Source organism: Neomonachus schauinslandi, chromosome 14 (genome assembly GCF_002201575.2).
Source record: "Neomonachus schauinslandi chromosome 14, ASM220157v2, whole genome shotgun sequence".
NCBI classification, from domain to species: Eukaryota; Metazoa; Chordata; class Mammalia; order Carnivora; family Phocidae; genus Neomonachus; species Neomonachus schauinslandi.
This window is the reverse complement of record NC_058416.1, coordinates 36,408,527-36,433,095: the sequence shown is the minus strand read 5'-3', so window position 1 is coordinate 36,433,095 and position 24,569 is coordinate 36,408,527. Positions and strand designations below refer to the sequence as shown.

The following is a 24,569-nucleotide window of genomic DNA, read 5'->3' as shown; positions in this document are numbered from 1 at the left end:
TTTTTTTAAAGATTTTATTTGAGAGAGAGAGAGAGCAGGAACAGGGGGAGGGGCAGAGGGAGATGGAGAAGCAGACTCCCGCTGAGCAGGGAGCCCTATATGGGACTTGATCCAGGGACCCTGGGATCATGACCCAAGCTGAAGGCAGACGCTTAACTGACTGAGCCACCCAGGCACCCATTTATTTTTTTCTTAGATTCCATTTCCTTTTCTGTTTCTAGTTTAATAAGGTTAAATCCGAGACCATTGATTTCAGATCTTTCTAATATAGGTGTTGAGTGCTATAAATTTCTAAGTATTTTTGAGGCGTTCTGTAAATTTTGACACATTCTATTCATTTTCACTTAACTGAAAATATTTTTTAATTTACCTTTGATTTTGTCTTTTATCTATAAGTTATTATTTAGTTTCCAGATACTGAGTGTTTTCCAAATATCTTTCTGTTATTGATTTCTTTTTTTTTTAAGAGTGTATTTATTTTTGGCAGAGAAACAGCGAGAGAGGGAACACAAGCAGGGGGAGAGGGAGAAGCAGGCCTCCCGCTGAGCAAGGAGCCCGATGCGGGGCTCGATCCCAGGACCCCGGGACCATTACCCGAGCCTAAGGCAGACAGCGACTGAGCCACCCACGCGCCCCTCTGTTATTGATTTCTAATTTAATTTCATTGTGGTCAGAGAACATAGAATGATTTGAGTCCTTTGAAATTTAATCTTGGTAAATTTCCATGTCCACTTGAAAAAAATGTGGATTCTGTTTCTGTTGGGTGGAGTGTTCTGAAAGTATGAATTACGTCAGATTGGTTGATGGTGTTCATGTCTTCTTTATCCTTTCAGTTTTATTGAGAGTAGCATTTTGAAATCTCTGACTATAACTGTGGGCTTATCTTTTAATCTTTGTATTTCAAAATTCAGTAATCTCAGTAGTTCTTTGTATTACTTTATATATTTTGAAGCTCTGCTGTTAAAACCTTTATGATTTCTTATGTTCTCTTGATTGACTAATTTATCATTATGGAGTTCCTCTTTATTTCTGGCAGTATGTTGTGCTCTCGGATCTACATTGTCCAATGCTAATATAGCTACTCCAGCTTTCTTTAGAGAAGTGCTTGAAATATGTATCTTTTTCCATCCTTGTACCCTTACACTATTTGTTTCCTTTTATTTTCAAGTGGGTTTCTTAAAGGCAGCAGGCGGTTGGGTCTTGCTTTTTTTTTAATTAATTTTTTAAGTTTTTTTTTTTTTAAATGAACATATAATGTATTATTTGTTTCGGGGTACAGGTCTGTGATTCATCAGTCTTAGACAATTCACAGCACTCACCATAGGACATACCCTCCCCAATGTCCATCACCCAGCCAGCCCATCCCTCCCACCTCCCTCCACTCCAGCAACCCTCCGTTTGTCTCCTGAGATTAAGAGTCTCATGGTTTGTCTCCCTCTCTGGTTTTGTCTTGTTTCATTTTTCCCTCCCTTCTCCTATGATCCTCTGTCTTGTTTCTCAAATTCCACATATTAGTGAAGTCATATGATAATTGTCTTTCTCTGATTGACTTATTTTGCTTAGCATAATTGGGTCTTGCTTTTTCACTTATCTTGATAATCTTCCATTTTAACATAAAGGGGCGTTTATTAGATTGTTTACATTTAACATAATAATTAGTATGCTTGGATTAAATCTTTCATCTTGCTATTTGTTTTCTATTTCATCCCTTTCTTTGTGTCATTTACTTATTTTGGATTGATTGATTGCTTTTTATGAGTCCATTTTATTTCTTTTGTTTAGTTAGTAGATATAACCACTGTGTTATTTTATTGGTTGTCTTTCATTTTATACTATACATCTATAATTTGCCACGGTCTGCCTCCAAGTAATGTTGCACTATTTCATGTATGATTTAAGAACTTCACAGAAGCATACTTTTGTTTCCCCCTACTCTGTGGTAGTGTTGGACACTTTACTTCTTCATAGAAATCCGACAAGATCTTGTCATTTTTCCTTTGAGCAGTTATCTTTTGAAGAGATTTAAATAGATTTTCCAGCAGATACCATTTTCATTTGCCTAAAGGATATTCTTTAACATTCCTAGTAATGCACTTCTGCTGATTATGAATTTTTTGGGCTTCTGCCTGTCTGACAGACTCTATCTCTCCCTAATTTTCGAATGATTTTTATAGTGGGTAAGAAATTGTTCGTTTTCGGGCGCCTGGGTGGCTCAGTTGGTTAAGCGACTGCCTTTGGCTCAGGTCATGATCCTGGAGTCCCTGGATCGAGTCCTGCATCGGGCTCCCTGCTCAGCAGGGAGTCTGCTTCTCCCTCTGACCTTCCCCCCTGTCATGTGCTCTTTCTCATTCTCTCTCTCAAATAAATAAAATCTTTAAAAAAAAAATTGTTCATTTTCCTCTGAGTAGATTAAAGGTGTAGCTCCATTTTTTTATTTGCATTTTTTCTGATGGGAGTCTGCTATAATTTTTTTGTTTTTTTTGGTGATGGGTTTTTTCCCCTCCCACTGCAATTTTGTTTATTGCTGGTTTTAAACAATTTGATTATTGTCTATATAATTTCCTTCATGTTTGCTGTGCTTCGGTTTTACTGAACTTCTTGGATCTGTATGTTTACTGTTTTTATCAAATTTGGAAATTTTTTGGCCATTATCTTTTTAAGTATTTTTCTTTTCATTCTTTTTGGGGGCTTGAGTTACACCTCTTTGGCTGCTTGAAGTTGTCAGAGTTTAGTGAGGTTCTTTTTTTTTTTTCCCACTCAAATTCATTTTGTCTCTCAGAGATCAGTGTTTTTTGTTGCCGGATACCTCATATTTTGGCGTGCCATTATTTTCAGATATTATGTTTGGTTTTTTAGTTATTTCATACAGAGAGTCAGTCTGGTCCCTGTTACTCCATCATATTGATCAGAAGTGAAAGTCTCTAAACTCTTAATTACAAATTAATAGACAAACGTATTCTTGTAAAACGTTGAAACACTGTGATGACAGTGTCCGTCTCTGATGAGTCACCTAGTCTAATCCCAGTCTTCCTCTTCCCGGAAGTTACACCTGCTTGTAGTATGTATCTCCTCAGAAATTTTCCCCCGTTTATACAGATACATAAAATATACCCATAGAAACAATGTTATTTTAAAAAAAATGTGAGTTTTTTTTTTTCCAGTTTATTTCTACTTAAATTGCCTGTTTCATCTCTGTCCTCCAGGCAGCTAAGAAAGAGCATGCAGCCATCATTCTTTGGAACACTACATCTTGGAAACAGGTGCAGAATTTAGTTTTTCACAGTTTGACTGTCACGCAGATGGCCTTCTCACCTAACGACAAGTTCTTACTAGCTGTTTCCAGAGATCGAACCTGGTCACTGTGGAAAAGGCAGGACACAATCTCACCTGAGTTAGGTAAAACAGCTTCTAATTGGAAGGTTATTAGTGAAATACTTATGTCCATTTTATATACCTTGTGGAGCTACTAGGTGAAGAGGACTAGAAGTGATAACAGGGTGAAGGCCAGAGTCTCACTGTTGTGAAGTCTTTCAAAGTTGTGTTCTGAGGAAGACTCAACTTTCCTTGTAAGATTTAAATGCAGTGATCTTTGAGTTAACTTCCTTGTGATTATATAGTCAGGATGGCATCTCAGTTAAAAGAAACATAAAAATCTAAAAAATATAGATTTTGTGGATTGTTACACAGTGCCAACATAAAACTTGAATAGGTGCCATATTCTGAGCTAGGGTTTTATGGGACAGGAATAATGAAGATACAATTAAATTATGAAACTTATTAGGACCATTATCTTTACCGTTTTCTTGCTTAACCCCTACCCCTGTCACTTTGATAATTAGGAAGGACATTTTAGGCATCCATCTGTGAATACTGTGACCTCAGGGCGCAGGATATTAACACCCACCTGCATTCTCCTCTGAGCCTGGCATAGATTAAAAACAAAAGAGGGGTGGAACCTTTGTGTTTTTGGAGCATGGCCTGTTTCTATTCCCCCCATTTCTTTGGGTAAAATCTAGAGCATGTTTAAAATATCTTCATGTTGTTTAATTCTGTTATAATCATTCCATTGGTATAACTTGCATGCAGTTTGATCTTGTGGTATTCCTAATCTCTTAGTTTTCTTGTATTTTAGAGACTGACACATATTAAACAGTACATGTTAGAACAGACTGATTTCTTTTGCAACTACTGATTTCCTAACATGCAACCTTCACTTTTTAAAAAGTTACTGGGATACTAATGATACCTCCATAATCTATTGTATCTTTATGGATTATAGATTAATAGATACATTCCTCTTCCCTCTTCATAAGTCATTTTATTTTTTTAGCTGTAGTCCATATGAGGGCTAGAAGTTACCTTACACTTAAATCTTACAAGGGAAAATGGTTTTTTAAGGTTTTCATTCATTTGGGGTTTTTTTTCATTATTTAAGAGTACATTAATCTTTTTTCCATGTGTGTAAATCTGGCTACTTCCTGAGTAAAGTTAAATTGCTCAGGCTTCTTTCATGGGCATAAAGTTGAATTTTTAGTTAAGTGCCTGGAAGATGTTTGTCACCAGTCACTGAAGAGTGACTAGTAACATAAAAGCATTCCCTACTGGAAAAGTACCTGTATGTCCATAGCCTTCTGGTGATGGCCAGCAACCTACTCTGTTGCAAAAGTCCACATGTATAAATTGATTGCTAAAGGGTGTGATGTATATGGCACATAAGCATAGATTTCTACCAGATAAAAACAGCTCTGTCTGCCTTGTGAGTAGTGTATATGGTGTTTCTTTCAGACCCAGTTTTCAGCCTCTTTGCCTTCACCAACAAGGTAACTGCTGTGCACAGTAGAATTATTTGGTCTTGTGATTGGAGTCCTGATAGCAAATATTTCTTCACTGGGAGTCGGGACAAAAAGGTAATTTTTTTTTAACTTAGTATTATTTCAAATGTAAAATAATAATACAGGTATGTTTAGATAGAAAACACATAATCCTGACTTTCTGATACAATTAAAAAAATCAATCTATGTATTCTCTTCTGTGTTTTCTCATATGCATGCATAAAAAGGCTTTTCTTGTTAAATTCTATAAATACATTTCTCTGAAATATCAAATATGAAAAGAAAACCTTTCGGACACAGGGTATATATCAGATGGCCCCAGTGGGAAAGAAAGTAGTGAATGAAATGGTTGAAGACTAACCAACTAGGAGAGCAGGACGGGGTGGAGGGGTGTAAGGAGGAAAACAGTTGGCTTCTTTTCTTTTTCATACTTTTATGAATTAAAATTTTTCTCTACAATAGATGATTATTGCCTAGCCATTCAGTGGAGGAGGCAGTGTGTGTGTGTGTGTGTGTGTGTGTGTGTGTGTGTGTGTTTGTGTCCCTAGCTTTGAAAAAATCAAAACAAGTTAGCTAGGAATGGGTTCTTGACCACAGCCCTCACCCTGGCCTCCAGTCTTTCCTGTCCTCACACTCTTTAAAATGCCCTTTCCTTTTTCTGCAGTGCCTGCAGACCAGAGGTGGTGAGGCAGTTGAGCGTTTGCTTTCCTCTCCCTGCCCTCTCCAGTTGTCGTCGTACAAATTCCCTAAGCAGAGGACTAGTGTGGACATGTCGCTCAGTGAAACACTGAAATGTCAGCCTCTAAACCCATTTCTCTGAGACCTTCACTTGCATCCATTTGCTGGTTCATTTCTTCCCCGGTGCTTCTGGCTTTGCTGTGCTGGCCGCCGAGGAAGCAGGACCGCTCTGCCCTCCGCTGTTGCGCAGTCGCACGTGCCCCAGCTGTGGCTCCCGGGGCTGTGTCAGGCCTGAAACGGACAGACCGCCACCCACCACACATTGTCAGAAGTGGTCAGAGCCTCCTACTTGGAATCTTGCTTTGATCTGGATTTTGCAGGTGTTGTCCACTGCACTTCCCTCTCTCTTTCTTTGTGGCCAGTCACACACCCTGGAGGCGTGAGCTTCTGTTAGGGATTTTTGTGTCCCCTTAGTGCCCACGGTTCTTGGTCACGCCACTTCGAAGAATGAAGAGGTAGAGCAGACAGAGTGGTAGTCAGCGAAGCAAAGTTTATTGAGCAAGAGTAGAAAGCTCCCAGAGAGGGAGGGGAACCCGAGTGGGTTGCCCTTGGAGTTTCTAAGTTTAGGGGTTTTTATGAGTTCTGCTTTTGCGGAACTTTTTGAAGCGGTCAGGGTGTGCTGAGTCGTGCCAATCAGGGCTTTGATCATGTATCTGTCTACCTATTAGGTTAATGTCCACGTGCTGATGGTCCTTTTTTTGCTGACATCTGGGGGCTTAGGTCTTAACTGCCCCTTGCTCGTGACATTGACAAATGCTTTTGTGGTTAATTATCTTATTTTAGGATGTTTTGTAGGTCATTTCTGCAAAGACTGCAAAACCAGAATGTCAGTGCTATTTTATTTTGGCTGTCCTGACTCCATATTTTCTTGTTGGGGACCCTGGCCCTGACTGCCTAACTGTCCAACTAACTCCTAACACTTCCAGGGAAGCGTCATTTCTTATGCAGGGTATCATCAAGGTTAAGTGCTCCTGACTGCTCAGTTGTTTCCCTGAGCAGTTGGTATAGAGGAAGAGCCAGGGATTGATTGGTCCCCACGCATTCTGTGGTAACTTCTTGGAGATGTGTACGAGCCTCTTGTGATGATGTGACTGATAGACTCTCCCTGGATTAGAACTGGTTTCCTGAGCGTGCTAGACAATCCCTGGTCTCTGGGCAGGGACAGTCCGTGTTTGGACCAGCACACTTAGGTAACTGAGGTCTCACAGACTTGTGTCTGCTACACCATGGCTTCTCTGTGATGCCTGAAATACTCTGAAATCCTGGAACATCATCTGCAAACATAAGTGAGGCGTTTTTTAAATGCTAGAGTGAATAGTTTGCATTATCTGCGCCATCGATACTCGGATGCATTGCTGGAAGCCCTGCGGAGAGGAAGCTTTACAGAGTCTGATCCGTCTCTGTCAGGTGGTTGCGTGGGGCGAGTGCGACTCCAGTGATGACTCCATGGAACACAGCATCGGGCCCTGCTCCTCGGTCCTGGACGTGGGCGGAGCAGTGACAGCCGTTGGCGTCTGCCCGCTGCTCAGCCTTTCCCAGCGGTCAGTGTCCGAGTGGGGCTTTGTTTTACATTTTTGTGAACACCTGATTTCTTAATATGTAGCCCTCTCATATTTTCATTCGTGGTTGATCTTAGCTTCTGAGTTGCTATTTTTTTCATAATGCTTAGTTTCTTATAAGAATTGTTAAATTGATAGAACTTGATGATATGCAGAGTGGGAAAATGGGGATTGGGAGTGTGGCTCAAAGGTTCTTGTTTCACCAAATTTGGAACTGTGGTGCTTTCTCGGTAACAAATGTCTGCAGTAGAATGAGGGCCCCTGCAGCCAGGGAAACACTGGCTTGTGCACTTTGCCAGCAAAGGACAGAGGAAAAAGTGTGCACCCTTGATGGAGAGACAGCTCCATGAGAGCGGGGTGGGAGCAGTGCACTCTCTCCTGGGCTGGCACTTTGAACCAGAGCCTTCTGTAAGCCACAGACAGTTGGGAACATGGTAGAACTTGGGAAAGAGGGTATTATGGTAGAACTCCGTTAGAGTGAAGACAGATAACAGAAATTCATGCTAATTAATCACTGTCTTCCCCTCCTCCCTTAAAAACAGATACGTTGTTGCAGTAGGATTAGAGTGTGGAAAGGTTTGTTTATACACCTGGAAAAAGACTGATCAAGTTCCAGAAATAAATGACTGGACCCACTGTGTAGAAACAAGTCAAAGGTATTTTCTTACTATTTTTACTTTTATCAGATTAGATTTTGTTATAATTATACAAATTATAATTGTATTTGTTATAAAGCATCAAGTCTTAATTAATTTTTAAAAAATAAATTGCTCTTTTGTAGATCTTGTTTTAAAGATTTATTTATTTGAGAGAGAGCATGCACGAGCAGGGGGAGGGGGCAGAGGGAAAGGGAGTGGACTCTCCGCTGAGCAGGGGAGCTGGACACGGCTGGATTCCAGGACTCTGAGATTTTTGACCTGAGCCGAAATCAAGAGTTGGCCACTTAACCGACTGAGCCACCCAGGCTCCCAAAGCATTGAGGTTTTTTTGTTGTTGTTTTGTTTTTTAAAGATTTTATTTATTTATTTGACAGAGAGAGACACAGCGAGAGAGGGAACACAAGCAGGGGGAGTGGGAGAGGGAGAAGCAGGCTTGCCGCAGAGCAGGGAGCCCAATATGGGGCTCAATCCCAGGACCCTGGGATCATGACCTGAGCCGAAGGCAGACACTTAACGACTGAGCCACCCAGGCGCCCCAAGCATCAAGGTTTTAGTGGCAGTTTTTTTCCAGTTTTATTGAGAAGTAAGCCGTATAGGTGACTGTAAGTTTACGGCGTATAGCAGGATTTACATACGTTATGAAATGTTACCGCAGTATGTTCAGTTTACATCCATTTAGTCATATAGATACAATAAAAAGAAGGGAAAGAAAAAGAATAAAGGGAAAAAGTCTCTCTTTGTAATGAGAACTCTTAGGATCTACTCTCTTAACAACTTCCCTGTATATCATCCAGCAATGTCAGCTGTTGTTATCATGTCTGGGTTACATGTCTAGTGCTTGTTTTATATCTGGGAGTTTGTACCTTTTGACCACCTTCCTCTGACTCCCTCTCACCCTGCCTTCTGCACCTGGTAACCATAAATCTGATCTCTTTTCCTATGGGTTTTTGTTTTTAATTTTTAAAGATTCTCTATGTGAGATCATGTAGTATTTGTCTTTAGTGGCAAATTTATGTCACATTTACACGGAGAGGGACACAAATCTCTATTCGTGGTGCTTACCACTAAGTGGTACTATGGTAGTCTCTTGAGATTGATGTTTGTTACTATATTGCACTTGATTTTTAAAAGTTTGCTCAAACAGATTGCTTGTTTGCATAATATCTTTATAGACAACACATTTGAGATGAAAGTGATGTTCATAGTGATGTCATCTAGAAAGTGACTACAGTAGATTTGTAATAAAATTGGATTAAAAATGTTGATGATTTTTTGAAACATTATAGATTGTGTTTTGGTAGCCTCATCTTGTGTTTGAACACTTCAGCTCAGATCCTATGGCGGAGCAAACTGTCAGGTGCCCCTCAAAGTCACATGCCTGCTTTCACGCACAGTAAGTGCTCCCTGAGCCTCATGCCTCAGGCCTGGGCTCTTGCCTCCAGAGCTGGCTTAGAGCACCTGTAATTTACAGCCCTCTCCCCACCCCCACCTGCTTAGATAGCAAGATCTTTTTTTAATCTAATTTTTAACCCAAACTATTCCTTAAAAATGTCCAAATTATCAAAAAATCACTAACTTCATTCTGTTACATTTTTTTTTGATTCTTCAACCTTCGTATATCTGAACTGTTCAAAATAGAATGTCAAATACAATTCCAAATGACAGTATCATGATGGAAGTGATGAGCTTGGTGGAGAGAGACCTGTGAGCACATGTGTTTTACAAGATATTTCATCCAGGGGAGTTTGTCTCCTTATTGGCAAAGTATGTTAGTGCTTACAATAATTGTATTGGTTAAAATTAACCTTTTTCCTGCTGCCCTTTTGGCTTCTCTCCCACCTCTGATGGTGGGTTTAGCAATTGAAATAGTTCATGCTGTTGCTTACTGAAGAGGGAAGTATTCCAGTGAAAATTCCATATTCCAGGCATTCGAAATGTTCTCTCTTCCTGGGCTCCCCTCCCTTCTTTTCACCTTCCTTTAACCTTGCCCTGCCCATGGTGCTCACTCTCCTCTGCAGATCCTGAATGTGGGATACTGGCAGGAAGCCCCTTAGAAAGCATGAGAAGGGGACAAGTACAGAATTTGTATTTTTTATGTTAAGATTTTTTTTTTAGTCATTGTGATGGTGTTAGATTTGTAAGAACTAATTCCTGACTTAACCACATTGTATTATTTGGATTATTTGGAGTTACCAAATTTCAGGTACCTTTCAAATGAAAGTTTTTGCTAATAATGAGATACAAAGGTAATACATGCAAACACTGCCTTTTAGGTTGGCTCCCCTAAACTCCCTGTCTTCTAAACGTGATTAACATGCTAGATTTAAAGGGAGTATTACCCCCAAAAAAGAAACCCACCATCTTAAAGCTTATATAGCAAAATAAGTACTGTTCCTCAAAGTGGCTCCCCTGGGAAGCAATATACAATTGGTCTTGAACAATGTGGGGTTAGGGGTGTATACCTTTTGACTCTACAAAAGTTTAATTACTAATAGCCTACTGTTGACTGGTTGGAAGCCTTAGTGATAACATAAGCAGTGGATTAACCCATAGTTTGTATATGTATTTGGTACTATAGTCTTAGAATAAAGTAAGCTAGAGAAAAGAAAATAACAAATCATGAGAGAAATTACATTTATGGTACTATAGTGTATGTATTGAAAAAAATCCATGTGTAAGTGGACCCATGCAGTTCCAACCCATATTGGGTCAGCTGTATTATATATACTTCTTTCAGTAATGTCACTACTTCAAACCATTCCTCTCATGAAATGAGAGATCTTTAATATTATCAATAACAAACGAGATTCTAGTCATGTTGGTGTCATTTAAGTTATTTTTGGAACTTCTCTTTAGGAATCGTGTTCAGAACCGGCTTACTGGTGATGCAAGAAAGCCAATTAAATACCTTGACCTTTTTTAACTGTACTCACTTCATCACTTTTTTTTAAGTTCGGCATTGATTTCATTTGTTAAGCTCATCTCCTGACTCTTGACTGCCTTCAGTAATCAAACTGACAAAAGATGCACCATCATTTGAGATACTGTTCCAGTCATAGCCTGCACAGTATGGAAGCATTGCCTTGAGAAGAATTTCAGGAAACACTAATGTACAATAGCATTGTTGAAGTGTGTGTAACCTCCGAAATGACCACCTGCAGGGGCTCACAGTTGTGTGGTTGCATAGTTCTGCTATGCTGATTTTTAAAATGTGTTTCATTACCTCAAGGTTATATTTCATTCCTCCCTTTGATCCTAAGAATCTGAAAGTATAATTTCAGATTATACTGTGCTCTGATGCTGTTTTCAGGGTTTACTGCCTTAAAACCTACTTAAGTTTTTAACCTTATTCCTCTTTGGTTTGGAGGTCTAATTTGCAGGTTAAATTTTTAGAGGGTATTATACTTTCATAGGGATTTATTAATTATGTTTGGTAGCATTCTAGGTCTGTCATGGGGTTGAAGGGGCATTAATAAGAGCATCTTGCCCAAGGTCATGCAGCAATCTTGGAAACCAAGATTGTTTCATTGGGCAGTTTATTAAATCTTTCATTATCTTTCCTTACCGAACAGTAAAAACTTAAAAGAGTCTCTCTGTGTCACAGGGATGTCAAAAGAATAAAATAATTTTGAATATGTTGCAAGTTAGAATTCTTTAAAAAGAAACACATTTAGTAATGTCATCTGATTTTAATAGCCATTTCATGAATTCCACTGATCATTAAAACAAAATTCGACAGGAATTCATTGTCTTTTTCTTGCTCTTTCTTTTTTTTTTTTTTATCTTTTTATTTTATAAATTTTATTTATTTATTTGAGAGAGAGAGAAAGCATGAGGTGGGGAGGGTCAGAGGGAGAAGCAGACTCCTCGCTGAGCAAGGAGCCCGATGTGGGACTCGATCCCGGGACTCCAGGATCATGACCTGAGCCGAAGGCAGTCGCTTAACCAACTGAGCCACCCAGGCGCCCTTTCTTGCTCTTTCTGGTGGTGTCCTTTGTCAGTGAGTAAGATATTTAGTCTGACAGTTTTAAGTAAATAGAGTAAGATGTTTCCAAGTTTAGAATAAAATTGCCAAAGTATTAGTGATGGTATTTTAAAAACCTGTACTTTTTACAATTTTATGAGTATGGTTGATAATACAGTATTACATTGGTTTCAGATGTACAGCTTAGTGATTTGACGAGTTTACACGTTATGCTACGTTCCCCCCCCAGTGTAGCTGCCATCTCTCCCTGGTGTGTCACTATCACAGTGTCATTGGCTGTGTTCCTCATGCTGTGCCTTTCATTCCCGTGACTTACCCGTTCCACTTCTGGAAGCCTGAATCTCCCTCTCATCCGCTCTGCCCAACCCTTCACCCTACTCCGCTCCAGCAGCCTTCAGTTTGTTCTCTGTGCTTGTAGGTCTGATACTGTTTTCTGTAAAACCTATACAGTTTGATTTCCAGGTTTTGACTTCCATTCATGTTAACATTAATAGCAGGGGCAGGGTAATTAAATTAATACATAGGTAAAATATTTTGTAGTCCTAGTATACATTCCTTTCATGATTTCTCTATCTTTGTTTTAGCCAAAGTCATACACTTGCTATCAAAAAATTATGCTGGAAGAATTGTAATGGAAAAACTGAACAGAATGAAGCAGAAGGCGCCGAATGGTTACACTTCGCAAGTTGTGGTGAAGATCACACTGTGAAGATATACAAAGTTAACAGATGTGCATTGTGATGGGCTTAATAACTGTGGGCGTGTTGTCCTTGGTGTCTTAAGATATTTATCCTGTAAACAGATGACTTTCTTTACCTTGTAATTTCATCGAGTTTCATTAGAACTTACTGGGTCACAGACCCTTTGAAATCTGATGAAAGCTGCAGACTCTTTCCTCACAGATGTACATATGCACACACCCTCAGAACCTGGCCCACAGTTTCAGGGATTCAGACCTGCATCCATGTGCCCCAGATTAAGAACCTCTTTGAGAAAAAAAAGCAAAAACAAAAAACCTCTCTTTGTTTTGTTTTTTTTTTAAAGATTTTATTTATTTGTCAGAGAGAGAGAGCATAAGCAGGGGGAGCCGCAGGCAGAGGGAGAAGCAGGCTCCCCGCTGAGCAGGGAGCCCGATGCGGGACTCGATCCCAGGATCCCGGGATCATGACCTGAGCCGAAGGCAGACGCTTAACTGACTGAGCCACCCTGGTGTCCTGAACCTCTGTTTATTCTTTCTTTTTGGATGCGTTTACCTAATTTTGTGTTATTTGGGGCCTTTTCTTTTCATATGCCCTTCTTTGGGACATTTCATTATTTTTTACCCTCTTCAAAGAGAGGACATAGAAAATAAAAAGAGAGAAAACCCAGATTACTCAATTTTGATTTTAACAGTTTTGTAAATAAACAGACTACACTTTGTGTGGTCTTGCCCTTTCTTCCAGTACACACCCACCATTCTAGGAATTTGGCAGGCAGTTGTGAATTTGAACTGCAGTTAGTTCTTTCTTATATTCTTTAAAAGTATGTAGATTCTTCTTTTACAATTTGACTGAAAGCAGACTATCCTGACATTTACCCTGATGGATGTAGGGGCTGAAAAGGAGAGTTGTGTCTGAATTGATGTGATGTCACATACATGAGTCATGAGAGAAAGGATGCCCCTGAGGGTGTGTAGTGGGAGCAAAGGAAAGAAGATGCTAGAAGCAGAATATTGTCTGTGCCAGAAGTTTGGGACGTGGGCCACGAGAGTCGGGAGCTTTGGGAGTTGGGTGGAGGGAGGTTAAGCTCGGGGGAAAACTGGCATGAGAGTGGAAGCTTTCCCTGACCCATAGTCATCTGAGAAATTGGCAATGGAATGAATACTGTGCATAATAAATATGCTGAAAGGGGGGGGAGGTGAGGATTTTCTTGGTTGGAGTTTGCCATGACCTAATGTGACATTTTGCTTCCAAAGGGGTTGTGATATTTTGTCTAAATCGAGATTTCTAGACCAGCACTATCCAGTATTTCTAGAAATATAGAAATATAATTTGAGCTACATAAGTAATTTAAAATTTTCTGGTAGCTACATAATAAAAACAAACAGATGAAATTTATTTTAGTGACATCTTTTAACCCAGTATATCCAAAATAGTATCGTTTCACATATACAACATAAAAGATAGTTGAGGTATTACTTTTTTTGTATAAAGTCCTTGTACAATAAGAAATGTATTTTATACTTAGAGCCCATCTCAGTTTGGACTAGCCACATCTCAGGTGCTCAGTAGCCACATGTCACTCGTGGCCATCTGATTTGGACTGTGCAGTTCTAGACTGTTGAGTCTGTATAAACTTGTCTTATGCCCTCAGGCACATGTGTGCACGCATACACTAAAGCAGTGAGAATCTGAGTACTCAACCTCAGAAACCAGGACGCCCTGAAGTACGGTCTCCTTGCTTTTCAGCTAAAGGATCTAAGTCTTCACCCCCATTGGCACACAGGGATTTGTTTGGATCCCATGCATGGGGGATTCCAGAGCAGATTCATTGAACTAACTTGGTGTTTTAGAAAATTTTCATGCACAGAACTCAACCCCCTGAGGTTCCCTGAAAATAGCCTAGTCTCAGAGAGACTGAATTCGTGGTTATTGTTTTTTCAGTTGGGTTTGTATCAGACAGTTTTCATAAGTTGTCCTGAAGCATCTTCCTCGGTAACCACCTGAGTATTGAGTTTGGTAGGCATTCAGAGGACTTGCTGTACAGTGAAGCAGTCTGCATTGTAATTCATGCGCATACACTGTACTTTTACACGCCTCTTAATCTACTAAAGGAGTACCCTTTGAGCCATATTGTACTATGAACCACATTGTTCATCATATCTGGAGCAAAAAGGACCTCTTAGAACTTTGCTCCAGAGGAGTGGAGGAGTATTTGAGGCCCTGCCCTGCCCTGCCCTGCCCCCTTCCCCGACCTCTCACTTCTCTGCCTGATTCACAGCATCAGAGCTCAGGTTGATGCCGAGCGCCAGCCTAAGCAGTTGCTGTCTTCTGACGTGTACGACCTTCCTAGATGTGGGGAGAGGTAATTGGATTGTTCGGAGTACATTTTTACCTTGTACAGCACGGAGCCAGATCACTTCCCAGTAGCCTCAGGGGAAGCGGAGTTGGTTATGGATTCCAAAGGGGGACTGTGGGAATTGGAGGGAGACTGCAAATTCAGGAATAAAGTGCAAGGACAGACTCATTCTCTCTTTTAAATGAGAAGTTCTGGCCACCACAGAAAATCCTGGGTGGTCTAAGGAATGCCAGGCCTTCTGTGAACTACTTTTGTACAAACCCCTGTGTGTTTCTCAAGGCCCCTGGGGGTGTGGGGGGTTGGAACCTGGGCTTGAGGAATCCGAAGCATGTTTGACCCCAGCTCACGCTGGCAGGAAGTGTGGGGAAGCGTTTCCCCTCGTCTCTACGTGGAGATAACACTAGTGCATCAGCCTGACTGCCATTCAGCTGTGTGTGAGGGAAGACGGCAAATGATCTTTCTGGCTTGTTCAAGGTAGAAGTTTTCTCTCAAAAGGAATTGAGGTAGGGGCGCCTGGGTGGCCCAGTCGGTTAAGTGTCCGACTTTTGATTTCCACTCAGGTCATGGTCTCAGGATTGTGAGATCAAGCCCCATGTTGGGCTCCACGCTGGGTGTGGAGCCTGCTTAAGATTCTTCCCGTCCCTCTGCCCCTCCTTGCTCTCTCTCTCGCTCTTTCTCTCAAAAAAAAAAAAAGAAGAAATCAAGGTAAGCAGACCAGGACGGGCAGGGAGACTTCTCAACATGAACAGGGACCTAGGCTCCTTTTCTTTGTTGTCTGCAATCCTCAGTGTGTGGCTTCCTCACCATCCAGGATGGCTGCTTGGCCTCCTGCCATGATCTTTGCATTCCAGCCAACAGAAAGGAAAGGCTTGTCCCTAGCTTTAAGGAAACTTCTTGGGAGTCCACACAGTTCTGCTTAATCTCTGTGGCCAGAATTTAGTCTTGTGGCCATACTGCAAGAGAAACTAGGAAATAAAAAAAAAATTTTTTTTTAAAGATTTTATTTATTTGTCAGAGAGAGAGAGTACAAGCAGGGGAAGCGAAGCAGCAGGCAGAGCAGACAGAGGGAGAAGCAGGCTCCCCACTGAGCAAGGAGTCCGATGTGGGACTCGATCCCAGGACCCCGGGATCACGCCCTGAGCCAAAGGCAGCCGCTTAACCAACTTAGCCACCCAGGTGTCCCAAGGAAATAAAATTTTTTATTGTAGGGGCCACATGTTCAGCTGGGAATTGAGGTGCTTCATTCTGGAAGAAAGAACAGTCTCATTTTGTAAAAAGCAAGTACCTTGTAGGGTTGTTTTGAGGACTAAATGAGCTAGCATATGAAAAATGCTAGCTCAGGGTCTGGATATATATAATAAGACACCAACTGTTAGGGTTAAATAAAGCTCACCTCCATAGAGCCTTTATTAATCCCCTTGTTTCAAGTATTCTTTCCTTTCTCTAAATTCCACAGTATTATCTTTTTTTTTTTTTTTTAAAGATTTATTTATTCATTTGAGAGAGCGAGAATGAGAGAGAGTACATGAGAGGGGGCAGGGTCAGAGGGAGAAGCAGGCTCCTCGCCGAGCAGGGAGCCCGATGCGGGACTCGATCCCGGGACTCCAGGATCATGACCTGAGCCGAAGGCAGTTGCTTAACCAATTGAGCCACCCAGGCGCCCACACAGTATTATCATTTTTAATCACATTTCTCATTCCCTATCTTTTATTTACATCTATCTTACATTATGTCAATTAGATTCTTTCTGTTTGCCTCAAAATGATACAGGGAATTACTAGCTCACATAACTGAAAACAATCCAGCGGTAGGACAGAATTCAAGTAAGGTTTCATCAAGGCACTGTGACCCTTTCTCTACTCTCAGCTGACCTCTGCAGGGGTCAGCTTTCTTCCAAGGCTGCCCTCCCCCATGGATGAAAGCAGCTGTTGAAGTTACAGATTGCCTTGCTCATATCAAAGGGAATAAATTAAACATTAAGTCCCTAGCTTTACTCTGACCCAAACATCCTGAACTAATCACAATGGGCGGTGGGGGGAGGGACCCACACACTGAGTGGCTTAGGCCTGCCCATCTGATGTGGCAAGAGCCATGGATTACTCTGGAGTTAGAGGCAGGGTCATCCCATTAGGACCACATGGCTGCTCTATGTGGGGTGGTTTTCCAAAGCAAAGTCAGAGGGGCAGTGGGTGCTGGGTAGGCAACCAACGAACTCCCACTGTACAAGCCTACTACAGCCTAAACATGGGGCATCAGATTTGTTTTCTAGCTCTCCACAGCATCTAGCACAGCGTGTGTGTCTAGCGGTGTATTGTCAAATATTTGCTGCATTTAAGGATGAGTAAGTTTGACAACACAGATGGCTGGCTGGTGGAGGAAGGATTCAGTGTAATCCACTAGTCAGTAAATAGAATAACTGGTGTCAGATCCTCTCCCTGTCTTGGTGGCATAAAGGGGTAGGGGCCAAAGAGCAGGAGGGAAGGTGTCAACGCAGAAGGCACCAAGGCGGGGGTTGAGGGGCTTGCCCAGCGGACCTGCCCCTGAATGAACACAGGGAGAAGCTGAGACCCCAGGAAAACAGCCTCAGGAAAGTAGCCCGTCTGGGTCCACCCACCCTGTCACTCCAGTGGTCTGCCTAGTACTGGCCGGTGGGGTTTTGTTGTTTTGAACATTATGGGTTTAGATATAATAGAGCCTTGTTCATGATTCCAAACTGCCCTTTTAGCTTCTATTCACAGAAAAGCTCTCCTGTCCCTGTAGGGGAGGGAGCTTCCTGGGGTTTCTGATCTCCTTTCCACTGCTTTCAAGTTGTTTCTCCCAGAACTTCTACTCTGGCAGGCTCTGGAGAGAAACCTGCTCCGATGCTGTCTCTCTCCTCTGCAGACTCTCTTCTCATTTCTCAGGTTTCAGAGTGTCGGCTAGCAGGTTCTCATTGTTACAGAAGGATGCTTTTCACTCTAGCAGGAAATAATAAATTCACCATCCAAACCAAATTTAGCCTCTGAAACACCCTCCCTTCATCCCAACTACTTGGCAGGAAATTTGATCCCTCGTAATTTCAGTCCCCAAATACCTCCAGGATCAAGAGGCCTCGGGGGTTAGCCAGTAGGAAAACCTCTACGCTTCCTCACTGTTTAAGACTTGACCGTTACAGGGGCGCCTGGGTGGCTCAGTCGGTTAAGCGTCTGCCTTCAGCTCAGGTCATGATCCCAGGGTCCTGGGATCGAGCCCCATGTTGGGCTCCCTGCTCAGTGGGGAGCCTGCCTCTCCCCCTGCTGCTCCCCCTGCTCGTTCTCTCTCTCTCTAATAAATAAAATCTAAAACAAAAAAAAGTTGACCATTATAATGGAGCTTCCATCCCCACCAAGCTAACCAAACTGTCTCTAAGCACAGTCACTGATCGGATTGGCCCTTGTCCTGACCGGCCTGTCAGCCCCAGTACCCCAAGGTGCTCTCCTCTGGCTGGCCCCCCATCTCTCCACCTGTACCTTCTCACCAGTCAGTGGCATGGAGGCCGGCACCCGTACATGTTGCTCTGCCCGGGGCTCCGCCTCTCCCTGAACACTTCAGAGCCTAGGGAGTGACCTTTCCACAAGCCTCTCCCATGAGTTGTGTCTCCAACCCCTGACACTGTCCTTCCTGAGCCCTGAGCCCCAATCTCCACTTAGATGTCCTGACCCGGGCTGTCTGCGTTTGTCCGAGCCCCCGCCCTGCATCCACCAAGGCACCCACTCCCAACAATGCTGAGTCACCTGAGCCAGTCTGCCCTCAGTCCCCAAGTGAATTCCATCACTTCTGTACCATCTGGGCCCTCATTGCTCCTTGCCAGGACTTCTGGCCAGCCTCCCTGCACGCCTCTCCTCAGTGTTGCTGGGATGTCAGGCCCACCTTTGACACAGCCACTCTCCTATAGGGATTCCCTGGCATCTTCCTGTCCCTCCTGGTTGCAGAGTTGGGCCCCCTCCCTTTCGTCATTCCCTGCCCCCACCCCTTATCCCCGCACAACCACAGCCGATGCCCCAGCCTCACTGAAGGTCGTGTTTCTGTAATTTTCTGATTTGCGCATGGAGTGCTGCCCTCCCTACCTCACCTTCTCTTCAGGACTTTTAGAGTCCCGGGTTGGGGAGACTTTCTCCCTTACAGGCTCAACCTCCTTGGGCAGCCCCCGTCTCCAGCACTGTGCAGGGTGGAGGGGATGATCTAGCTGCTGGCCGAGCTCCTTCACTGGGGGCCTCTCAGGCACACGGGCTGTCTTACTGCCTGCTGGCTTCCCAGGCCTGAGCACATTGCTCGCAGGGAGCAGCTCACCAGTGAGCACTGGGGGATGCCCCTGCCAGCGCCCACTTTCCTCTTCAGTGACTCAAGCCTGGAGGTCGCAGGAGGTTGTAGCTGGTCTCCTACCCCCAGTTCTCAGCACCCCATCCAGCCTGGTCGTGGCCATTAGACAGAGCTACCTAAATCACCTCTTCGGAGCACTTTTGTGCTCAAAAATTTTCAGAATGAAATTCCAGTCCCTTGGTCTGACTTAACAACCTTCCAAAACCTACCCCCAAATCAACCTTGCCTTCTTCAACCACTACAGCCCTCAATTCTGACAGGTACCCATTGAACTTTTACCGAGTGTCTGAAGAATACGTGAATGAATGCCTTCTGTATAGTGGAGATTTTTTGCAAATGGAGTCCATTGCCAGAGGACCCTGGAGGTAGGGTCCTATAGAAGTCTGTTAATATGGGAGCAAGGGGTTTGGGGGAGATCTCATCCAAGCTCAGTAGGCTGGACCAGGGACAAAGCCTCACCCAGGGGGAGAGATTTTAAGTGCAAAATCAGGGCTGTCTCTCATGTCTGCCCAATCCGGCCTGTAGGTACATATTTTTCATGGTTCCAAGGTGAGAGAGGGCTGTAAGTAGGAGCTGAAGAGCTGTTTCCCTACGAAGCTCTAAATTTTGGGTGCAGAAGCTAGCTTCTTGGGACCTCTGCATGGACTGGCTCAGGCTCCTCCAAGGCCCCAGGTTTGGCAGCCGGGCCGGGTCAGACAAGGCAGTGGCAGGCCCACAGCACAGGGCCCAGGAGCCCACTGAGTGATGAACCTGTGTAAGACATTTCACTGATGGAGGCAGGAGGTTCTGCATGAGGCAGGGTAAGAATGTGCAGTCTGATTTCTGACAGTCTTTCTGGCAGGAGAGGCCTGGGGGATCTTGGCGAAATAAACTTGAGGGTGTCAATTAGAGGCTGAGCCTCTGGGCGTCCCCTACTACTCTCCTTCCCTTCATAGGCTCATTGCTATGGCTCAGGTCAAAGGCTTGCTCTTTCAGGGTGCCTTCCCTGAACTCCCTAGTTGGAAGTAGCTCTGCTCCTCTCCCCTGCAATTCTACACCTGCATCCTGGAGCAGTGGTGGGGCACTCAGGCCACATGGTCTTGTGGCTGGATGTTCATTTCCCTACATGGCTCCGTAAGCATAATCCTTCTTCCCATCCTCCTGAGCATGTGGTGCCCTGGGCAGAGCCAGGAACTTAAAGATATATATATATATATATATATATTTTAAGATTTATATATTAGAGAGAGCATAAGCAGGGAAAGCAGCAGAGGGAGAGGGAGAAGCAGGCTCTCTGCTGAGCAGGGAGCCCGATGTGGGGCTTGATCCCAGGACCCTGGGATCATGACCTGAGCCGAAGGCAGATGCTTAACCGACTGAGCCACCCAGGCACCCCAAAGATATTTCTTGACTGAATGGTAGTTCAGTGATTTTTAATGATCTTCAAGAGTTCTGCACTGTACATAAAAGGATACAATTAAAGTGAAAAGGCCATCTATTGAATGGAAGAAAATATTGCTAATTATTACCTGATAAGGGTTAATATTCAGAATATATAAAGAACTCCTACAATTCAACAATTAAAAACAAAAAACCAAAAAGCAACTGATTTGAAAAAATGGGCAAAGGACTTGAATAGACATTTCTCCAAAGAAGACATACAAATGTCCAAAAAGCACAGGAAAAGATGCTCAACATCACTAATCATTAGGGAAGTGCACATTAAAACCACCATGAGATGTCACTTCCACACCCAGTGGAATTCCACACCCAGTGGAATGACTACTATAAAAAAAACCAAAAACACCAAAATAAGTATTGGTGAGAATGAGGAGAAATTGGAACCCTTGTGCTCTGTTGGAATGAAAACTGGTGCAGCTGCTAATGGAAAGCGGTTCCTTGAAAATTAAAAATAGAACCACCCCATGATCCAGCAATCCCACTTCTGGTTATATATCCAAAAGAACTGAAAGTAGAGTCTCAAAAGAGGTATTTGTACACCCATGTTCATAGCAGCACTATTCACAATAGCCAAGTGTCCATCAGTGGATGAATGGATACATAAAATGTGGTGTATACACACAATGGAATATTCCATCTTAAAAAGGGAGGAAATTCTAACACATGTACAACATGGGTGAATCTTGAGGACATTATGCTAAGTGAAATAAGCCAGTCACAAAAAGACAAATACTGTATGATTCCACGAATATAGCCAGATTTATAGAGAAAGAAAATAGAATGGTGGTTGCTGGGTGGGGTGGGGTGGGGAGTTGTTTTGTGGACAGAAACAGTTTCAGTTTTGTAAGACAGGAAGTTCCAGTTTTGCAAGAGGGGAAGAGTTCTGGAGATTGGTTGCACACAATGTGAATATACTTAACACTACTGAACTGTACACTTAAAAATGGCTAAGTCGGGGGTCCCTGGGTGGCTCAGATGGTTAAGCGTCTGCCTTCGGCTCAGGTCATGATCCCAGGGTCCTGGGATTGAGCTCCATGTCAGGCTCCCAGCTGGGTGGGGAGTCTGCTTCTCCCTCTCCCTCTGCCTCTCTCCCTGCTTGTGCTCTCTCTCTGATGAATAAATAAAATCTTAAAAAAAAAAGGCTAAATCGGCAAATTTTATGTATACTTTACCACGATTAAAAATAAAAAATTAAAAAAAAAAAAAAGAGATCTGCACTGAGCTGGCCCATTCAAATGATTCAATGGGCAAGCTTGTCCCAAAGCAGCACCCTGGTGGAGCTGGGATTTATTACTTGGCCACAGAACATCTTGAGGAGAGGTAGGTACTCCTTACATTCCTAGGGAAATAATGAAGGCTTTCATTCCTCAGGGTGTAGTTCAAGGCCCTGAGTAACAGCATCACCCAGGCTCGATGGAAACACAGAACCTCAGGCCCCAACCCAAACTTAAAGAATTGGGATCTGTATTTAATAGGCTTCCAGGCGATTCCTGCAAGTTAATGCCTGAAAACCTCGCCTGGAGGAGATCATCCCTGGGAAGAAGAGCACTGAAGGAGGGGTGAGTGGCATACACACTGGACAGTCTCTGGGAGGACCAACTCTCAGCCCTCTCCCAACTTAGACATGGGGAAACTGAGGCCCTGAGGACCACAGAGGCCCTGAGGACCAACCTGGAAGTTGATTTCACAGGAGCTGACTTGTCTACCTTCTAGCTGTGTGCTCTTGAGGGAGTTACTCTACGTCTCTGTGACTTAGCTTCTCCCCCGTAAGAGCCACCCTATAGATCTGCTTATTTAACTGTGGAAGAATGAGTGCAGGTAACGGTGAACAGGTGCCCAGGGCATACCTGCTCTTGTTATGGTTGCCAAGTCACATTTCAGGAGAGAGTGCAGTGGAGAGGGGTCAAGATGTCACCAGTGCCCAAGGTTCTAGCTCCAAGTGTGGGCAGAAGGTACGCAGGAGAGGATGGGGGTGGTCAGTGATGCCAATGAGCAAATTCAGGCATTCATTCATGAATACATTCATTCCTTCCAGAACAAGTATGAATGCTTGTCCAGTAAGGACCTGGAAATCTGGCGGTGAGGAGGATGAGCCGGACCTGCCTGCAGGCAGAGACCACCTGAGCATGGGGGCACCCAGGGAACTGGCTCTTACAGCTGCAGCCCCAGGATGGGGAACCTCTGGCCAGGGCCTTATAGACACCCCCTGCGCCCCGCCCCACTGCAGCCTGGTCCTGGGGGGCTGGGCCAGGAGGGGCAACACTGCCTGGCCCTCTGGTGGCTCTCAAGCTGGGCCAAGCTGCAGCCCTCGGGATGCTTTTTATACAGGCAGAGTCTGGACCCAGGGATCTGCCTGGACATCATCACGCATCCCGAGGGCCTGAAGCACCCGCACTGGGCTACAGCAGGCTTGGCTGCGGCGCAGGGGTGAGCTTGTGGCATGGGCGCCCTTCCCACCTCTTCCCGCCACGGTATGCTTCTAAAGCCAGTGGTCCACCCCGCCTTGGGTCGGTCGCCCCACTGGGCCCACATCTGAGGCACTTCACCTGGCTCCCGGCACTTTGTCCCCCTCCACGCTAGGTTCTACACTAAGCCCCCTACCTTGGTTCCACACCAGGCACCTCGCCTGGGCCTCCATTACCTGGTCATCTTTCACTCCATCCTCCGAAGCGGGCCCCGACCCTGGGATCGCAGCTGAGTTCTCCCTGCCTCGTACCTGGGCCCCGCGTTGTGCACCTGTCCACTCGCTCCCGCACCCGGTCCGCACTTCCGACACCCGGCCTTGGCCTGCCGCTCAGGACTGAGGCAGCGGTGCCCCGGGACAGAGCCGCTCTCACCCCGGCACCCACGTTGCAGGCCCAAGGCGTAGGAGTCGCATCCGAGCTACCGTCTCGACGGTGCGCAGCCACGGAGACCGTTTTAACCAACCTCACGGATCCCCAACCTTTATCCTCTTCCACACTTTGCTCAGCCGCATTTTCAGACACGCCGAACACACACCCCAGTGGGGAGCAGCAAGAAGTCTCCCTGCCAACGCCACGCCCACAAGCGTCCCGCCGCCGACAGTGAGAGTCCTGGGTGCTGTGCGGGGAGACAGGGGAGAGCCGGGCCAGGAGGATCGCCAAGTTTCAGGATGCCTCGCAGGAAAAAGCAGGGCGTTACTTCTGCCACCAGCCTCTTCGTGGGACCATGGATAAACGAGAGCTTCGTGTTCCACGGGTCTTTGGCGGCATCTCCGTGGGCTCCACTGGGAAGTTTAAAAAGATCACGAAAACGGGCATTTCCTCGCCCCGCCCCCAGGCAAAGGGCCGCAAAGAAGTGAAACTCCGTGAGTCAGCGCGGCTGGCAAGCGGGGCCGCCCGGAGAGGCGCCGCCCTCGGCCGCGGACCAGGTGCCCTTGGAGGACCGGGAGGTGCGGCGGGGGCGGAGTCGCCGCCCGCCGGCCTCGGCATTTCCCCCCGGCCCGGCGGCCTGGACGGCGCGGCGGGCGGCCCTGGGTCATGGCCGGCGGGGCGGCGCCCCGGGGTGCCGAGCTGCTGGCCTTCGCGCGGTTCCGGGAGTCGAGCAAGCAGCCGCTCGCCTATGGCTATGGCCCGGGCAGCCTGCGGGAGCTGCGCCAGCGGGAATTCAGCCGCCTGGCAGGTGAGGCCGTCCGGGCCACCTGTGTGGGGTGGGCAGGGAGGACGGGGCGGGGGCGCTTGTGTTCTGGAACTGACGTGGAAGGAGCTGTGGCGCTAGGTGAGAGCAGCTCACCTTATTTGGGATACATTTTGGATCGAAAGACCTGAACGGACGTGTCCACGCGTCCGCTTCGTGGACCCGGCTCCCTGAGGTCCCACCTGCAGCCCAAGACTTCTTGCTCCTCTAGCTCCTTAGACTTTCCCGTCGTGCAGCGCCAACCTGCTTCCTACTCACCTGTCCTCGCCCTCCGCGGGTCTGGCTTAGGGATTCCTTTTGCTCT

At 44.8% G+C, this 24,569-nt stretch overlaps 2 protein-coding genes across 9 annotated transcripts in view; both read left to right on the top strand.

The window, feature by feature from the left end:
* The window catches only part of ELP2 (elongator acetyltransferase complex subunit 2), a 48,756-nt gene extending 35,923 nt beyond the window's left edge, over positions 1-12,833 (top strand). For all 7 annotated transcript variants that reach the window (XM_021686105.2, XM_044920908.1, XM_044920909.1 and 4 more), the window contains 5 exons: positions 3,204-3,396; positions 4,786-4,907; positions 6,978-7,111; positions 7,672-7,785; positions 12,358-12,833. In XM_021686105.2, the coding sequence (XP_021541780.1) occupies positions 3,204-3,396; positions 4,786-4,907; positions 6,978-7,111; positions 7,672-7,785; positions 12,358-12,514 (720 nt within the window). In that variant the 3' untranslated portion in view covers positions 12,515-12,833. The remainder of the gene's footprint in view (positions 1-3,203; positions 3,397-4,785; positions 4,908-6,977; positions 7,112-7,671; positions 7,786-12,357) is intronic.
* An 11,045-nt stretch (positions 12,834-23,878) lies between these two features.
* The window catches only part of MOCOS (molybdenum cofactor sulfurase), a 50,189-nt gene continuing 49,498 nt past the window's right edge, over positions 23,879-24,569 (top strand). For both annotated transcript variants that reach the window (XM_021686106.1, XM_021686107.1), the window contains exon 1: positions 23,879-24,250. In XM_021686106.1, coding sequence (XP_021541781.1) covers positions 24,109-24,250 — 142 coding nt within the window. In that variant the 5' untranslated portion in view covers positions 23,879-24,108. The remainder of the gene's footprint in view (positions 24,251-24,569) is intronic.